This window comes from Rhinolophus hipposideros (genome assembly GCF_964194185.1).
Source record: "Rhinolophus hipposideros genome assembly, chromosome: 10".
NCBI lineage: Eukaryota > Metazoa > Chordata > Mammalia > Chiroptera > Rhinolophidae > Rhinolophus > Rhinolophus hipposideros.
Window position 1 is genome coordinate 29,847,573 of NC_138056.1, and position 18,073 is coordinate 29,865,645.

At 33.4% G+C, this 18,073-nt stretch overlaps 1 protein-coding gene across 2 annotated transcripts in view; it reads right to left on the reverse strand.

The window, feature by feature from the left end:
- The window catches only part of LUZP2 (leucine zipper protein 2), a 416,204-nt gene that overhangs the window by 30,190 nt on the left and 367,941 nt on the right, over positions 1-18,073 (reverse strand). For both annotated transcript variants that reach the window (XM_081062579.1, XM_081062578.1), the window contains one exon: positions 17,098-17,262. In XM_081062579.1, the coding sequence (XP_080918705.1) occupies positions 17,098-17,262 (165 nt within the window). The remainder of the gene's footprint in view (positions 1-17,097; positions 17,263-18,073) is intronic.

Consider the following 18,073-nt stretch of genomic DNA (forward strand, 5'->3'; position numbering starts at 1 on the left):
ATCAGGTGAGCAGGGAGGGTGTTCCAATATAGTTATTTGTTTCCTGGCTAAATCTTCCTTATAGACAGTGACGTGGGAGCTGGTGCATTGTCGTGATGCGAAAATTTCAGGTGGTCTAACTTTTTCATGCAGCCTTTTCAGTACTTCCAAATAGTTTGTCCAGTTGATACAAATTCATAATAGATAAGCCCTCTGATATCTAAAAGTTTACCAACATCATTGCAACAAGTTCGCAACCTTAATTATCAGACCTTATATATTATAAAGTTGCCAAATACATTACTTGATTTTTCCACATCTTTACTAATTTTGGTCTACTAGAAATCTCGGATGGTTTTATATATTTATAGATTGTAGACAGATAAAGTTGTAAAGAGAAGTGGTATGGCTGTTGTCCACCTACAAACTTAACAGAATCATTCCTTCTTTTACTTAAATTCGTGTATACAAAAAGACAAAAAGAGTGACCAGAAAAATGGTCTGCAGTGCTAATAAAAGACAATTTTCCAAGACAATGGCTTGGAGTGTTAAAAAAAAAAAATGTTTAAAAGCCAATTCTTCCTCTTGCTCTACTTCCCTCTTTATCCTCAGGGTAAGATAATATGCTATGATCAAAAAGAAATAGCATTGTACACCAGAGGCTGGACATTAATGAATGCCAACTATAATTTTATGTGTATAATGTGATGGCTTGGTGTGAGGTCGGGGTGGTGGTGGATGGGGGGAGGGGGGTTCACGGTGTGAGGGACGTAAAAATAAAATAAAATAAAATAAATAAAATAAAATAAAGTGACTTTCTCCTAGACAAAAAAAAAAAAAAGAAATAGCATTAGTTAGTATATAATTTTCAAAGCTGACTAATGCTCATCTACTTCTGTGCCCCTAATTCTTGTAAATCCTGCTGTTATGCTTCAGCAGAAAACAAGTGCATCATTTGTCCTTGTATTTCCACCCTTACGATATTTCCAGAATAACAGCTTTAACTTGAAAGCCCAAAGGTTTCTGGCATTCTGTTTTTGTCCAGTTCTTCAGCCTCACATTGTTTGCCAGTTAAATGGTTGCCAAGAGGAAAAAAAAAAAAAATCTTCTTGTGGGATTCTATATAGAAGAGTTATTTCCAAATAAGAGCTAACAAATTATTCCCTAGAAACTAAATAGCTGACTAGATTCTTAACAGAAACAAATGTTGGATTTTGTTCAAGTCTCCCTTTGTTCTAATGTGAGCAGAAATTGTGATAAATAATAAATAAATAATATAAATAAGCACTATCTCATTTACCAAAAATGACTTGGTTTGATAGGACCCCCTTCCCCGCCCCACGCCCTTGCAGCAACCTCCGGCAATTCAGTGTTTTTTGAAAAAAGCAACACTATTCACTCTCTCTGCTTTTATTCAATTTGCATTTGCTATCCCAATTTGCTTTCTTCCATGACTTTATAATAATGAATCCCTACTGGGGACATTGGGTCCAGCTCAATCACTCCTTCTTTCACAAATACTTCCTAAATATTGAGGCAGGTATGATAGCATCTCTGTGGTTCTAAGACAGTGGAAAAAAAAAAGATGTAACAGCATTTAATAACATTTTCAGGAAAGGAAGTATTAAAATTATATGTAAATGTTTTGATAAATCTTCATGTCAGAAATCGTAAAATATGAAGCAGAAAAAAGGGATATTAGAGTCCTCATGTTTTGTAGAAAATTGAAACTCTGATAGTGGTTAAATCATTTGTCAAAAGTCATGTTACTAAATTTGGTGCAATACCAGTGTATTAGTTTCTTACTTGTGTTCTAACAAATTATAACACTGGCATAAAACAATACAATTTATTATCTTAAAGTTCTACTGGCAGACGTTTAACACTGTCTCAATGGATTAAGAGCAAGGTTTCAGCAGGACTATGTTGCTTTCTAGAGGCTCTACAGAAGATAAAATCCTTGCCTTTTCCAGCTGCTAGAGTACTCTCACTGCCTTCCGCTCATAACTTTCATCCTTTATCTTCATTCAACAATGCTGTATCTTTCTATGCCTTCTATACTTACAACTCCCTCCTCTCTCTTCTTGCCCACTTTTAAGGTACTTTTCTTTACTTTGGGCCCAATCATTTAAACCAGCGTAATCTCTCTAATGTCAACTGATTGGTTATTTACTTCAACTGTGTTTCCCCAAAAATAAGACAGAGCTGGACAATCAGCTCTAATGCGTCTTTTGGAGCAAAAATTAATATACAACCCAGTATTATATCATATTATATCATATTATAAACATGGTCCTATAATATAGTAAAATAAGACCAGGTCTTATATTAATTTTTGCTCCAAAAGACGCATTAGAGTTGATCGGCTAGGTCTTATTTTTGGGGAAATACGGTATCTGCAAACTAAGTTCCCCTTTGTCATGTAACCTTACAAAATACACAATATATTTCTAAACTAAAAATATATTTATAAATAACTAATACATCTAAGAGAAAATCAATGCATTTAATGTATATATACACATATATATATGTGTATATATATAATTGGATTTCTAATGAAAATGCTGTATTTGAAATGTTTGGAATATAGCTAAAATAGCCCATTGTAGGAAAATGTATAACTTCAAAATACTTATAGTAAAAACAGAGAAAAGGCTAACAAATTTTAAAAGTTCACAAATAACCCAAATAAAGAAGAAATATGCTGATTAAATAAAGGGAGAACAACTGTGGAAGTAAAAAACAAAGCCAGAATAGAAAGAATAAACAGAAAAATCATGATCATTTAGAATATTAATATTTTAAAGAAATATTGGTAGACACAAATAAGTTATTTGGAATGAGAAAGTTTGTATAACTATATTTATAGCAGAATTTTAAAAGCTAAGAGATAATACCACAAAGTTTAAAGCTAATCCATTTTTAACTACATATGAAATTAGCAAATTTCTAGAAAAATATAACTGGAAAACTTACTGAAACAAAAATAGGGAAATTGGATGTTATCTGGCAGAACAATAGATTGCAAGTTACTGGACAAACGGACACTATTTGACAATTATTGATAAAATCAGTGATCCATGTTAACATATTATAATTTGCACCACTAAATCACACTATACTCTAAAACAACTCTATGTGAGTTCAGTAATGTAATGAAAATAATCTGTAATATATTTGGAAAAAAATATGGAGCAATTTTATGACTTGAGGGTAGGAAACTTTTTTTAATAAAAAAGGCAGTACACACTAATCACAAAATAAATTGATTGATTGATGCAACTGCATGCAGTCTTTTTTTATCAGAAAACATAAAAAGTGAACAAAAGAAGAAAAAAATTACATATATGAACTGGGAATAGTTTTTGGCAAATAAAAGGATTGTTATCTAGGATACATAAAGGAGTATTATAGATAATAAGTAAATGACAAAATGTTTAAGTAAGATCAATAAGTAAATGACAAAAAAATAAGGAAAAGGCAAAGATACAAATAGTCATGTTATAAAAGGATAAACAAATTGTTTGTTAAGTTAGGAAAAGATTGCTCTCTGTCATTAATAATCAAGGAAATACAAATTAAGACCTCAGTAATTTAGTTTTATATTAGATTAGAAAAATTTTTGTCTTAAAATACAAGGTTTGATGAGAATGTGGAATAAAACAATAATAATGTGTCCTCAATATTTGTAGGAAATAGATTTCAAGAACCCATTTTGGAAAACAGCTTTTCTATATCCCGTGTTGTTGATAGGCACACGGCCTTTGATACTGTAATCCTAATGATACATTCTAGGCTATCTTCTATGTGGCTATACCCAGAGATATGAAACAGAATGTTCTTAAGTGCATTGTTCCTAAAAGCAAAAAATGAATTAATGCAAATGTCCATCAGTTGCACAATGAAGAAATAAATTATAGTATCATCTCATATTTCAGTTTAGTAGTGAGAATTAATTGAACTACAACTACAAGCAACAAAAATAGATACGTCCTAGAAATAAATATTCAGTGAAAAAAGGTAGTTAAAGAAAAGGATAATACTATTTTTAAAATGCAAAAACAAGCTATACTCCATAAAGACAAACAGTGTTTGAGGAATAATAGCAAATTTAAAGTAGAGATTCTGCATCAATATACAGCTAACATCAGCAATACTAATAATGTTCCAGCCACATATTTTATGTTGCTTGGTGGACTTATGTCCATGGGAATTTAATCAATCAATTGCTGAACATAATCAGAAAATTTTCTGTTAAAATTTTAAATTTGTTCCTTTCCTTCTCTGTGTGTGTATTTGTTTTATATTATGTACACAAGTTAGGTAAAAACATTAAATAAACAAATGTTATGTCAGTTACAAAATATATCTATTGATATGGAAATCATTCATACTTTTTAAAATTAAAATAGTTTAAAAAACAATATATACAGCATCATTCTATTCTGTGAAAATGTATAAAAATGTGTACGTGTTTGAGAGAAAATATATGAAATATTTTGTTTCTTTCTTGGGGGGGTTATGGAATTTTTTATGCTGTTTTTATTTTTTTATTGCTTTCAGTTTATTTTTTGCCTGAAATAACAGTTTAATTCTAAAATAATAATAAAAAAAGAATCAATATGTAAAATTTTGTATGTAAGAAAAACATTAATACAAGTCAAAAGAATTTTAAGCAATATGATGGAGGAATTGATGCTAGAAAATAGGCTCAAGGACTGTCTTAGAGAATTGGATTTTGAAATGAAGAAAAGGAATCTGGGAAAAGGATTCAGATTTCAGAAAAGGTGAAATGGAGGGAGCTCTAGGACAGAATGAGGTTTGTGGGAATTAAAAATAGTACATGAACATGCTCCAAAGAGAAAGTTTCAACAGTGGAAAGGAATGTTTTGTTGAATAGTTGATGGATTTGACCTCCAGACTGAGTTTAGACATTCATCTACCAGGTAATGGAAAACTAAAGTATACCATTTAACATCTTGACTGACTTAGAGGAAATTACTCATAGAATCGGTGCTGGTCATTTCAGTCATTGCCACACAATTCAGTTAAAATTGTATGTATCATATATCTACATCTATATCTATATCATATATATATATATATATATATATATATATATACATATATCTATATAATAATAGCTGTGAAGATTGAGAAAAAAAGGCTTCATGGGTATTTCTAAACTTCATTTCTGAATAACGTAATTATGAACTAAAAGTAATATAAATAATGGCATACATTATTTATTCAAAAGGAGAATTATTGTAAATTCTTCATGAGAAATATTAGTGTTTCCAAAGGGTTTTGAATATTACTATTGCTGTTCTAAAGTGAATTAACTACCCTATTAGTAATAAATATTTATTAATATTTCAAAATGGCATACATCTTGCTTAAATCAGAAATAATCATTTAGCAACAACTTATTTTCTTACACTGATAATTGCTTAGGAATAATCAGGAAATTCATGTTTGTATCTTGTGGTATTACTGACAAGTTTAAGATCCTTGAAAAATTCAGGAACTTGATTGATATTACATGTATGGATGTGTATGGCCAACATGGATAAGGACTACTTGCACATGTATTGGAAGAATGCATGGATATGTTTGATTTAAATCTGGAACAATGTGGTTAATTTAGTACAGACTTTTACTAGTTTGAAAAGTTGAGAAAACTAAAATAATTAAGGAATAAAACCCTGAGTTTGCATTTTCTTTTGTCTTTATTTTTGAGGAGGGTAGAGAGAACATGACAACAACAGTTTCCATTTATACCCTTTGTCATGTGCTTCAAAAATATAATTATGTTCATTGTATCCCAGCAACCAATCATGCCACCTTTTAAAAATCAGGAAACTACAATTAAGAGTGTAAGAAACTTGCCCAAATTCAAGAAGCAAACAAATGGTAGAGCTCACTTCTTAACCATAGTGAATCCTGATATTGGACCACTGTAAAATTTAACAAGGAAAAAATTGACAACTTAAATCAATATGCTAAGTTATTTTGACCCATATTGCATATGTACCACTTTCCAAATAGAGCATCTCTGAAGCATATTAGAAAGAATAGTATTCACAGTGTAATAATTTATCTCCAGAGGTCAAAAGGTGTGTAATTACCAAAATTTAATCAATGAATTCCCGTACATAATTGGGAAATTTTCTGTTAAAATTTTAAATTTATTCATTTCCTTCTCATTTTGGTAGAAATACAAAGAAGCTAGAATTACTGTCCAGTAATATTCTGTAGAAACGGATAGTGCCCAGATAACCTTTTAATTTTGTAAATGTCTAATGAACTTTAAAACAAGGCTTCATAAACTGATGTCCATTGATATTAAATTATAGGTTTTGCTTTCTGTGTAGAGAGTCCATTCCTTTTACAAAATTATTAAAGCATCTGCAAAATCACAAATGATTAAAAGTAACTGACTTAAAGCCCATCTCTTATTTTTGTCACAACTCTAATGCCTTGCACATACCCTCCCTTTTTAGGCTAGTAATAAGTATGTAGTTTGTTTATTTGTTCATTTATTCAAAAACTAGTTATTGGGTGACTATGACGTGGCTGGTATGTGTCAGGCTATGAAACTGAAGTGGGTCCTGTGCTCATGGAACCCAGCCTGGTGGAAGAACGGCATGTAAACCAAGTAATTTCACAAAACTTAAATTCAATTTGGATAGTTACTATTAAAGACGAGTTTAGATTGCTTTGAGAGCCCAGCATACAATACGGTGAGCTGACCCATCTGGAGAGTCAGGTAAGTTTCCCTGAAGAAGTGACATTGAAAATGATACCTGAGGATGAGCAGTGAATCCCCAGCTGAAGAGGCCAGGGACAGCTTTCCAGCTCAAGCAGAATAGGCAAGGGACTGAGGAGGGGGAATCTTTGCTAACTTTAAGGAACCTAATGAAAGCAATATTGTTGGGGAAAGATGAGAAGTGGTGAAAAATCCAGGTGGCATGGAAGACATGGGTGTCTCATTAATGTCTGCCTAATTTTCTCTCCCAGCTTTAACTTTTAGCTCTACCCCAAGAGTCATCCACATCATGTATAGTTCCATCTTTCCTCCCCAACCCATTCCTCACAGATTCCCTATATTCCTCTTTACTGCAGCCTCAAAAATGCTGACAGGCAAATGTAATAAAAGACAAAGCTGAAATGGATTACGTTGCTCTTCTTGTGTTGGCTGCCTGCTACATTCAGGCTAACCAGAAATTTCCTGGGTCTGGGCACAGAGAAGCTCTTTCAAAATATGCTCTTTAATTCTTGCTATACCTGCTCAGGAACCTGATTACTCTTCTCACAACCAGTACTCCAAACACTCACCACTCATGATATCAAACACTCTCTCTTCCCTCTTACACACACATGTACATACACCCTCACACAAGTGCACGTGCAGTGTTTTTTTATGTCTTGCGTTATTCATAACAGTCCCCTCCTGACCTTGTCCTTCTGCCCATGGTTATATCTTCTACTTTTCCCAAAATGTTTTTCCTGATAAATTCCCAGTTATCCTTGAAAATACATTTTGAATATAACCTGCACTAATGAGTCTTCCCAAACTTTCTCATGGACGATCTCATTTTTCTTCACCCTCTATGCATCCATAAGATGTTTTTAAATGTAGTATAATTTTGATTTTTAAAATGTGTTTAGTTATCTACTATACTGGGGACTCTGTATAAGTTAGAAATCCTTTAACTGTGAATTATATAATTTTCAACTAAAAATAGCTTAAACTCTATGGACTTACTATCTCACCTATGAAATCCTAAATAGGGAAATTCTAAAGTAGGTTAATTCTGCAATTCAGTAATGTTATTAGGCTCTATCAGTTTTTCATCTTTCTGCTCTGATGTTTTCAGAATGCTCCCACATAATCACAAGACGCTTATAGCAGTTATAATTTAATAACTTTCGAAATTATTCTATTGGTCATACAATACCATATACCATGTTTCCCTGAAAATAAGACCTAGCCGGACAATCAGGTCTAATACATCTTTTAGAGCAAAAATTAATATAAGCCCCAGTCATATTTTACTATAAGACCCAGTCTATATAATGTAGTATAATATAATATAATATAATATAATATAATATAATATAATATAATATAATATAATATAATATAATAAATAATACTGAGTCTTATATTAATTTTTTCTCCAAAAGAAGCATTTGAGCTGATTGTTCTGTTAGGTCTTAATTTTAGGGAAACATGGTACCTATTACATATTTAACTATTGTCCAATCCAATCCAATCAATAGAATAATTTTAAAAGTCATTAAAGTAGATCCCAAGATAAATTATTTATTCAAAAGACTTTAATTTATCATAGAGATACATGTCTTCAAAAAAAAATCAAAGTATTCAAATTATTCTTAGGAGATAATGTTTGTGCTAGAGAAGCAGAGAAGGAAATAGGGTTGTCAGTGATGAAATGTTGAATCAAAGCTGAAGTATTTGATAATAACAGAATCCATTTATTGGTATATACACCAACAACAGGAAAATAACTCTAGAGAGATGATATCAGAAAGGAAGATGTAATTAATGAAACATAAAATGATGTATAGTGCTGCAATAAAGAAGAGTTTTTCAAGTCAAGAAAAATGGAGTTTTGTTCTAACAACCTCAAGCTTCAGAAAAATGGAGTGTCTAAAATAGGCTGGGTGTAGCTGGCTTCTCTGGAGGAAATAATGGTCCATTAAAAATGAGAAGATGAATGATCATACTGTATTAAGAATCACAAATGAAAGATGTTCATTCTTGGACATTTCTTTTTAAAAATTCTCAGAAAATGACTTTAGCTGTATTAGACAAAGTATGTGGTATTAGACAAAGTAATTTTCCCCAAAGTAAAGGTCCTTTTGCTGCTTTGCTTGCTTCTTTTTGTGTCCATCATAGTAAGCCTACTGTGGAAGCGTCCCCACTATTATACATAATAATTAGATTTCAGAAAACACTTTGGATCTTCAAAAGGATCTGAAAGCTCGATTACATGTTTGCTGCAATTCACAGATGGCTGTTAACACAGGAGGAACCTATAAATTTCCCCCAGATATTACAAGACTTTAAATAATATTCTACAAAAGCGCATTCCAGGATGTGAAACTCTGAAGTCATTTTAAGGTGAAGTATATGACACTAAATCAAAACAATAAGCCATTCTGTTCACATTTCTGCTTCTGATAGTGGCCTCAAGAAACCTCAGAAATCACGCCTCTATAATGTCAGCTTCAAAAGTGTGCCTGACGAAACCTTAAGCTCAAAAACTTATTGGGTAATCATTCATTCACAAACAATTATTCATCACCTACTCCTTCTGTGTAAGGCTCTATTATATGTTACTGAATGGTAGGAATGAATGAGAAAGGAAGGGGGGCATAAAAATGAACAACCAAGATCTATCTTTCCAGATTCTATTATTAGGGTGGAGTACAAGACAGATATTTATCTAAACGTTACTTGTATATTTATTAAGATAAAAATGGAAAAAAAAATCAGAAATAAGGAAATGAGTAAATCAATTAGTATATCTATATGAAAAGAATACATAAAATAATTCAATTAAAATTTACAATATGCTTTAATGAAATGCATTACATTACTCATAAAATGTTAACCAATTGTGTCATCTTTTGTAAAAAAAACTTAATATCACTGTGCTTCAATTTACTTTCATGAAAAATGAGGGTAAATTCTGTATGATGGTGGATACATGTTGTTATACAATTGTCAAAACACATAAAATTTACAATACCGAGAGTGAACACTAATGTGAACTTTGGATTTTGGATGAAATGATATGTCAGTGCAGGGTCATTGATTCTATAATAACAAACGTACCACTTTGATGAGGGATATTAATAGTGGAGGAGGCTGGGAGGGATGGGAGGGGTGTGTGTGTGGAGAGCATCTGAGAATTCTGTATTTGCTGCTCAATTTTTCTGTAAACCTAAAAATGCTCTGAAAAATAAAATCTATCTAAAAGGAAAAATAAATAAATTGCTGATAGTATTGGATTATAACTTAACATTTTAAAAAAATACCCTGCTCTCTCTACCTGTCTTTAAGCTGAGACATTAGGCTATTTATACCTTCAGACAAACTCACACTGGGACTAGGATCATAATACCATCAGCTCTCCTGGGTCTTCAGCTTCCTAACTACAGATCTTGAGACTTCTAGCCTCCATCATTGTGTAAGCCAGTTTCTTATAATAAATATGCACAAATGTAGGCAGTTGGTTCTGTTTTGGAGAACTCAGACTAACACAGAGGGTCGGTTAGTAAGAGTGGGGATTGTTGGAGCCTTGAGAGGAAAAGTTCTGTAATAGTTAGCTAGCAGAGAAGGCGAGGGAATGGTCTAGAAACACGTTCTATGATTTCCTGGAAGTATTGGAGGTCAGTGCCTACACATTTCAATTAACATTATTCTGCATGATTTGTTTATACTAAGGTTTTTGTTTGTTTTACTTTCTTTATTATGTTTACCAGCCTAGGTTCAGGCATACAGTGCATGGAGAGTTGGATTTAACTAGGGCTATGGTGTAGCCATACAAGTACTCAAAAATAGGACAGGGAAAAGGAAATTGAGAGCATATTCAAAGGAGTAATCATGATTGTCCATTTAATTAACATTGGCACAGAGAGGAAACAATGGAGATGAGGATAGTGAAAAGTAGGTGGTATTCAAAGATTGAAGGTTCTGGTAGGTTAAAAGAATGGTGGAGTTGGTGACTGGCATATGAATGGGTGAGATGAACAGATTGAGTGTGCTATGGAGCAATTATAGTTATTAGTAATGACAGATTTAAAGAAATGACCACATAATTGTGATTGAGTGGCTAAGACAAGTGAGAGAACATTAGAGGCAAAAGGGTCAAGGAGCTGAGAGTTTATAGGACATTGAAAGAACCATTCCATAATTTGAATTCATTAAGAATTATGAGAAGCATAACAGTGGAATGAGTGCCAATGAGTCAAGGATCTACATTTTTCAAAGTATAGAGCTGGAGTGGGGAATGGGGGTGTAGTAAATCATACAATAAAGTGGGATGGTAAAGGTACAATTTAATGACGTAACATTCAAAACCTGGAATTGTAAAGGGTAGTAAGAGGTGCACCTACCCAGTCTTCCTGCCCAGGGGTACAAAAGGCATTGGAGAAAAACAACCACCACTTGAAAGGGCTGGAAGGAAATCGGTGTCCTCAGTGGGGATAAATGTTTTCCTTAGAACATGAAGGGATAGGGATGGTTTGGAGAAGCATTTGAGTTTAGAGATTTTGCTGATTTTTGATCCTGAGTTCCAGAAGTCATACCGAGAGGATTTTTGTAACTGGGCAGAAATGGGAGATGGAGTTAGAAAAAGAACAGAGTCATATTAGAATCCAGTGGATTAGGGTTGACCTGGGAGTCTTGATCTATATGTGGTGACTGTATTGGACATGGGTGAGGGCTTAGTGAGATGAGTTCTGATGGTCGCTGGCAGGGATGATGGAGAGGTTGTGAGTGAGAGAAGGAGGAGTACAAGTAGACCTCATGAGCAGTACAAGGGACCTGAGGCTTCTTCTCATATCCTGCCAATAGAAACCTACAGTTTTGCCAACGAGTGGTCCTAGTCAAAATTCCAAAGAAGAGTGGGTTTACTCAGGTACAATAGTCTTCTTTTTGCAGTTGCTAAATAATGACCTGCCAAAGAGTATTATATTTTTAGAAAAACAAAACAAATAAACAAACAACACCAAGAATAATAAATAAAACAAAATAAAGTAAATATCCATGAGTCCATACTGATATCAATAAATGATTGAAGAAATACACAGGGGAGAAAAGACAAATATTTCTGACAAAAGAATTCTAAATAGTAAATGTAGAGATTTTCCCTTAAGTAGGTGGAGCTTAAATACCCTTCCCTTAATTTGGTGATTCACTTTTAAAGAGTATAGTAGGTAAAGGGACAAATCCTAACTTTGTGGAGAAATCTGGCAGAAACCATTTTAACTAAGTAATGAGATTTAACATCACCAATAATATCATGTATCCCTGAAATGATGTTGAGAAGAGCACCACACTTCTGTGGTGTTATTTACAAAAATTCCAGTCAAAGCATGAAAACTCATGCTTTGGGGGATATTCACAAAATATCTGACCACCGCTCCTCAAAAGTGTCAAGGTCATGTAAAACCTGAAATGACTGAAAAACTGTCACAGACCAGAGGAGACTAAGGAGACATGATGACTAATGCAATGTGGAACCCTGAGCTGGGTCCTGAAATGGAAAAAGGACATTAGTAGAAAAACTAATTATAAATATACACAATGCCATACACATTTTGTTTTTTGTACTGGTGAAACAGGCATATACAAGTCATGGTTCTCAGCTCAAATATATAATGAAGAGTATAACAACAAAAAAGAGGAAGGGATACACTTTTACCATATAATTTCATCTATTAGACTATAAATAAAACCATACTCAAGTTATTCCTCTTCTCTGGTGTTTTTTATGACCCTCAGCACTTTTGATTGTACACTGTCTCATCAGGCAATTTAATCTATTGCCAACATTTAATTGCCATCCATGGTTATATGCCAAATCCTTTACCTCCAATCAGATGTCTTCCCTGGGTTTCAGATTCAAATATATAAATGCCTATTGGGAATAGACAGTTGATTTTATAATAGATGTCTAATACTCAGTATGCTGGAAAACAAACCAATTTGAGATCTCCTTTAAAAGCTCCTCTTGCCTGTCCCATCACAGTAAATGAATGCAAGTACTGAGTGTTGTTCTTTGTTTCCTCCCTTAATGCATCCCACTTAATCACTAGGTCATTACAGCTCTATGCTTCAGTTACATCAGGAATCACATTTGCATTTGTGCACCATAAATCAGGTCACCGTCATCTCAAGCATAGATCGATGAAATAGGCTGTCACTCATTTGCTTGTTTCTACTCTAGTCAGTCGTTTTACACAAAACTCAAATCAGATCTCCTGGTTCATCCCTTTGCTCTTCACCTCTGTGTTGCAACAATATTTTCTTCATAATAAATACATAATATCATAACAAAGATATAACAGAGACATAATCTTGTGTGCATTTGGATCTAAGTATCTCCTTAGTCTTTCTCTTTAATAGAAGCTATTTGGAATATGGAACTCCAAATACACACACACACACAAATGCCTTGATCTACTGCACACACCTTGTATTTTTTTTCTTCTTTTTTCTATGTTTTCTCTTTACAGAGAATTAGGCTGCAATCTCCAACAGGTCAGAGTTGTGTTATTTGAAATTTGCATCCCCAGGAATGAGCACAGTTCTGGTGTGCAGAAGAAAAACAATTTAATTGAATACTGAGTACTTAATGAACATGCAATAATAATATTTTATAACTCCTAAATGAGGAAAATATCCAACCAGAAGAGGAACACTGCTGTGGATTGAATGTCTGTGTCCTCCAAAATTCATGTGTTGAAGCCCTAACCACAACGTGATGGTATTAGGAGATGGGATGTTCTGGAGGAAATTAGGTTAGATTGAGTCATGAGGGCGGGGCTGTCATGGTCTGATTAGTGCCTTTGTAAAGAAGAAAAAGTGTCCTTATAAAAGAGTGAGATATGTATGCACAGGCACATGTAGAAGACCACGTGAACACACAACTAGAAGGCAACTGTCTACTCTCCAGAAAAAGGATGCTCATCAAGAACCGAAGCTGGCAGCACCTTGATCTTGGGCTTCAAAGCCTCCTGATCTGCGAGAAATGAGTGTCTGTTGTTTAAGTGCTCTAGTCTATGGCATTTGTTAGAGCAGCCTGAGCTGATGAAAACAGAAGAACAGTAAGCGTCATTTGAAATGAATTCTCTAGAAACATCACTCTGGACACAGTAATGTAAGGAGAGAGGAATATGGAGCCATCACTGTACTCAAGGTATGACTAAGACACTCGTGAAATAAACACTGTGCTAGAGCACTGAGAAAAAATAATTCTAACTTGGAGGGTAAGAAAAAATTCACTTGAATCAGAGAAACAAGAATAACTATGGAGAATGCAATAAGGGAAAGAAGGCTGACAGACCTGATTGAAGTTTCCTTGGCAAAAATTTAGCTGTAAGACTAGATGGGGATGTGACAGGCATGCTCTGGAATTTAGGATAAAAGGAAGCAGGGGTTGCCAATATCTAAATTCGTTTTTAAGTTTTCACCAGTAAATTCCTATATTAAATTCCACATCTGATGAAATCTGTGGCTTTTAAAATCCACAGTGAATATATACATATAGATATAATGTACATATATGTATATATATATGTGTGTATATATATATATATATATATATATATATATATATATATATATACACACACACACACATAAATGCAGAGGGTGCCAAAAATGTATACACATTTTAAGAAAGGAGAAAACTACTAAAATTGTAATACCCAATGTATACCGATAACAAAAGATGAATACAAGTCATGTGTATACATTTTTTTTGGTGCCCCGGTATATATATATATATATATATATATATATGAGTGTGTATTTTTGTGCATATATATACACACACACACACATACACACACACACACACATACACATACAATACAATACAATAAATATTTGATTGCATTGCCCAATCTTCTGAAAGGAAAAATAAAAATAAAAATTTTGGAGAGGCTACTTTGTCTTTCTCCAGAAGTGGGTTGAAAATTATTTACTTGGATATGTTTCACAGATTTTGGGGGGAAAAAACATCCAATTACCCTGTTTTTTCAAAGAAAAGTTGAAGATTAAAAAACAAAATGAAAGTAGCTGACACCAGCCACATATCATGGAAAACAAGAATTATTATTGGTAATGCTTAAGTCCCAACAACACATGTGCTAGGCACTGAGGAAACTAGGGCACAGAGAAGTTAAGTGATGTGATTGCCTCATAACTCTTTGACAGACACATCATATTACTAGGATATAATTAGCCAACTCTGAAGACTTACCAGCTAAATGTTAAAGGTTTTTGCATATAGAGAAAAATTATTCCATGACTGGAGAGTTAGTTTCTCTTATATGCACCCCATATGACATTATATTATTCAGGATTTCATAAATATTATCAGTGAGGTGCCTTCACAGAGATAAGCTACAAGTATATATAAAATATAATTTCCATCACTATTGAAAAGATAAAGAATATGGGCAAAATATAAACACCAGACAAGCTTTTAGTGCTAATCTATAAAATAGAATGTTCCACAGTCCATTAATGTAGATTTACTGAACTTTATCTTAAACAACTGGATGTTTCTGTTATTATATTTTGAAAAATGAGCAATCCCCATGCCAGGCTCACCTAAATGTTTCCTATCTTTTTCTGCGATAAACTGAGAGAAATAATAAATATTTATTATTTATTTCAATGAGAGGACCTACATTTATTGACAGTAAATCAGTTAAAGTAACAATCTATACTTTGCACCACACATTCAGGGTCATAAAGAGCCTACTTTTAATAATGGTCTTAAAGAAACAGATGTTGAGTTGAAGACAAGTGTAACATGTCCATAAAATTACAAAGCTGTTTTGTCTAAAGTCATTAGATGTGATAAGGCTGAACCTTTGCTCTTCCCTTAGATTAACACTATGTGGAGGCAGTAATTGTTTCCTGGTAGGTGGGTGAGATTGTGTGAGTAGTTGTGCATGTATACAGTGACCAGATTGAATAACTTTAACCAGGATTTTTCCCGAAACATAAAAACTGCATTATTACACAACATTTCCTTGAGTTTGGTTAAGTAAACAAACACTTTAGAGTTAGAATTATAAAAAAGGCAAGAAAAAATAAAGGAGAAAAATACTGGCTTACATTTTTTAAGATCCTTCACTACATAATAAAAGCAAAGAGAATAATATGATGAAATGAAAATACATATTTTTAAAATGATTTTTGACAGAACGATCTGAGATTATACACACCATGCAGTCCATAATGGACAAAGTTACAGATAAAAACTGAACATTAGGATATTTATTTTTTGTCACTTATTTTTGAGTGTCCATCTTGAAAATAGTATTTCCCTAATACACAATTTTTCCACATCCTCTTTAATTAACAGATATGTAACCACAGAAATAAACATTAAGACGTAGGCCCCTTTCTAAGGCATTATTGGGTAATGGCATGGGTGGTTCTCAGGTTTTTCTGGGCCCACCCCTAGAGATTTGCATTAGAAGTGGCAGTGGTATCTGTAACACTCATTTCAACACGGAGAGATCCTAAGGCAAGTGGTAAGAGAGCCAGTACTTTCCAATAAATGTACACTGCCTGAAATTAAGCTCTTTTCTCCAATAACTATTTCAGATTGCCAGTATTTATTTAAAGGTAGAACCTGCAAATTGAAGGTCTTGAAGACTGAAATACAAAATAAAAGCAGCACTAAAATGCCCCTGTGCGCCCTCTGAAGTAGGGTGGCAGGGGAGTCTTGAAGGAAGCTTTCCTTCTCAGTTGGTCTCAAAATCTCCTAGGGAGCTTTTAAAAAATACTAATGACTGGAGCCCAAACAAATTTACTAGGTTGAGTCCCAAGTGTCAAGACTTTTTTCCAAGTATCTCAAATGAGTCTTACTATGCAGGCAGTGTTGAGAACTATGGACTTAATTTTTAAATAAATGTATCTACTTTTGTAAGGGTGATGATTGTAGCTTAAGAGAAAATATTTACCGCAGTAAATCTCTGGTGTATACAAGATAGTTGCTACTCACTAATTATAGAATGATAATAATTAGCATTACTATTATTTAAAATAAATTTAGAATGGTATTTTAGAATAATAGTTATTATAATTACAGTTATGATAATTATTATCATTTTAAAATTAGATGACCCTAAGAATCAGCCGGTTCTTTACTAAAGAACATTCACCAAGTGATAATGGATACTTTACAAATTAGGTTACTATCTTCCATCTATTTCTTAATCTTTTAATCAATTTGATATCTTACTTGGATCCACAGCGATGATCACATAGAATGAATTATACAGACAGTATATTACTTGATTTTACTTTTAAAAAGCCCAAATAAAGTGTACCTTGCTTTTGGTCCTGGCATCTGGAATCTTAGTGTCAATTGTCCTGGGTGGAATTGACATCTGAGTTGGATTTGACCTGATTAGACTCAACGAGGACGGTTGATCACTGAAAACAGTTGACAGGCAGAGTTTTACAGTCTCTTTCATTGCTTTCAGTTGTGACTCCTAGGAAAAAAGAGAGATCACCATTCTTACATGTGGTTCTGGTTATCATTTATCTGATTAGATTCTTCTTTTCCTCCTAGTCTACAGTCACTCCCCACATAAATGCATATCAGTTTTCAAACATATTGCCTAACTTATAAATTCCATTATGGCATGGTATTTAACGCACACTCAGTCTGTTTCTAGGAGTTAATGCATTTCATGATATATTTTGAACACTGAAATTCAGAGACATGTCTTTTTTCCCTTGAATTGGCATGATTTCAATCTTGAAAGTTGGCTGACAGGGACATTATTCTTTGGGGTGACTCTGAAGTAGAAAATGTCCTTCTTAGAAACCTGCCACCTTTCTCTTAGTATCACCTCTTTTATTACAAACCACTCCCTGAGCAATGTAAGCCCCTGTGTTTCTCCGATTAGTCTGTGCCCCTGCTCAACTTCCCCACGTACTGGGAAAAATAAGTTTATTTCTGATAAAGCTCTTATTTCCTCTGAGCCATGTTAAGAAGCAGGAGTTACTTTCCTATGATTGTAAATGCTAATATTAATACTTTCTTATATTAGCATAGGATCACAATATTCCAAGCACTTTCACACACAAGAAATAATTTTACACCTTCAAACATCTGGCATTACACCATTCAAACATCTGGAAACTGGCATTGTTATTATGATTCTACTATGAAGAAAAGAAAGTTGAAGGTTTTCAGACTGGTTTAGTTTTGGTTCACATCACAAAGCAGGCTGTTCTAATGTGGACAACCATCTCTCCCTCCTGTCTAATCCCTAGCTCCCACTTCTAAAAATATTT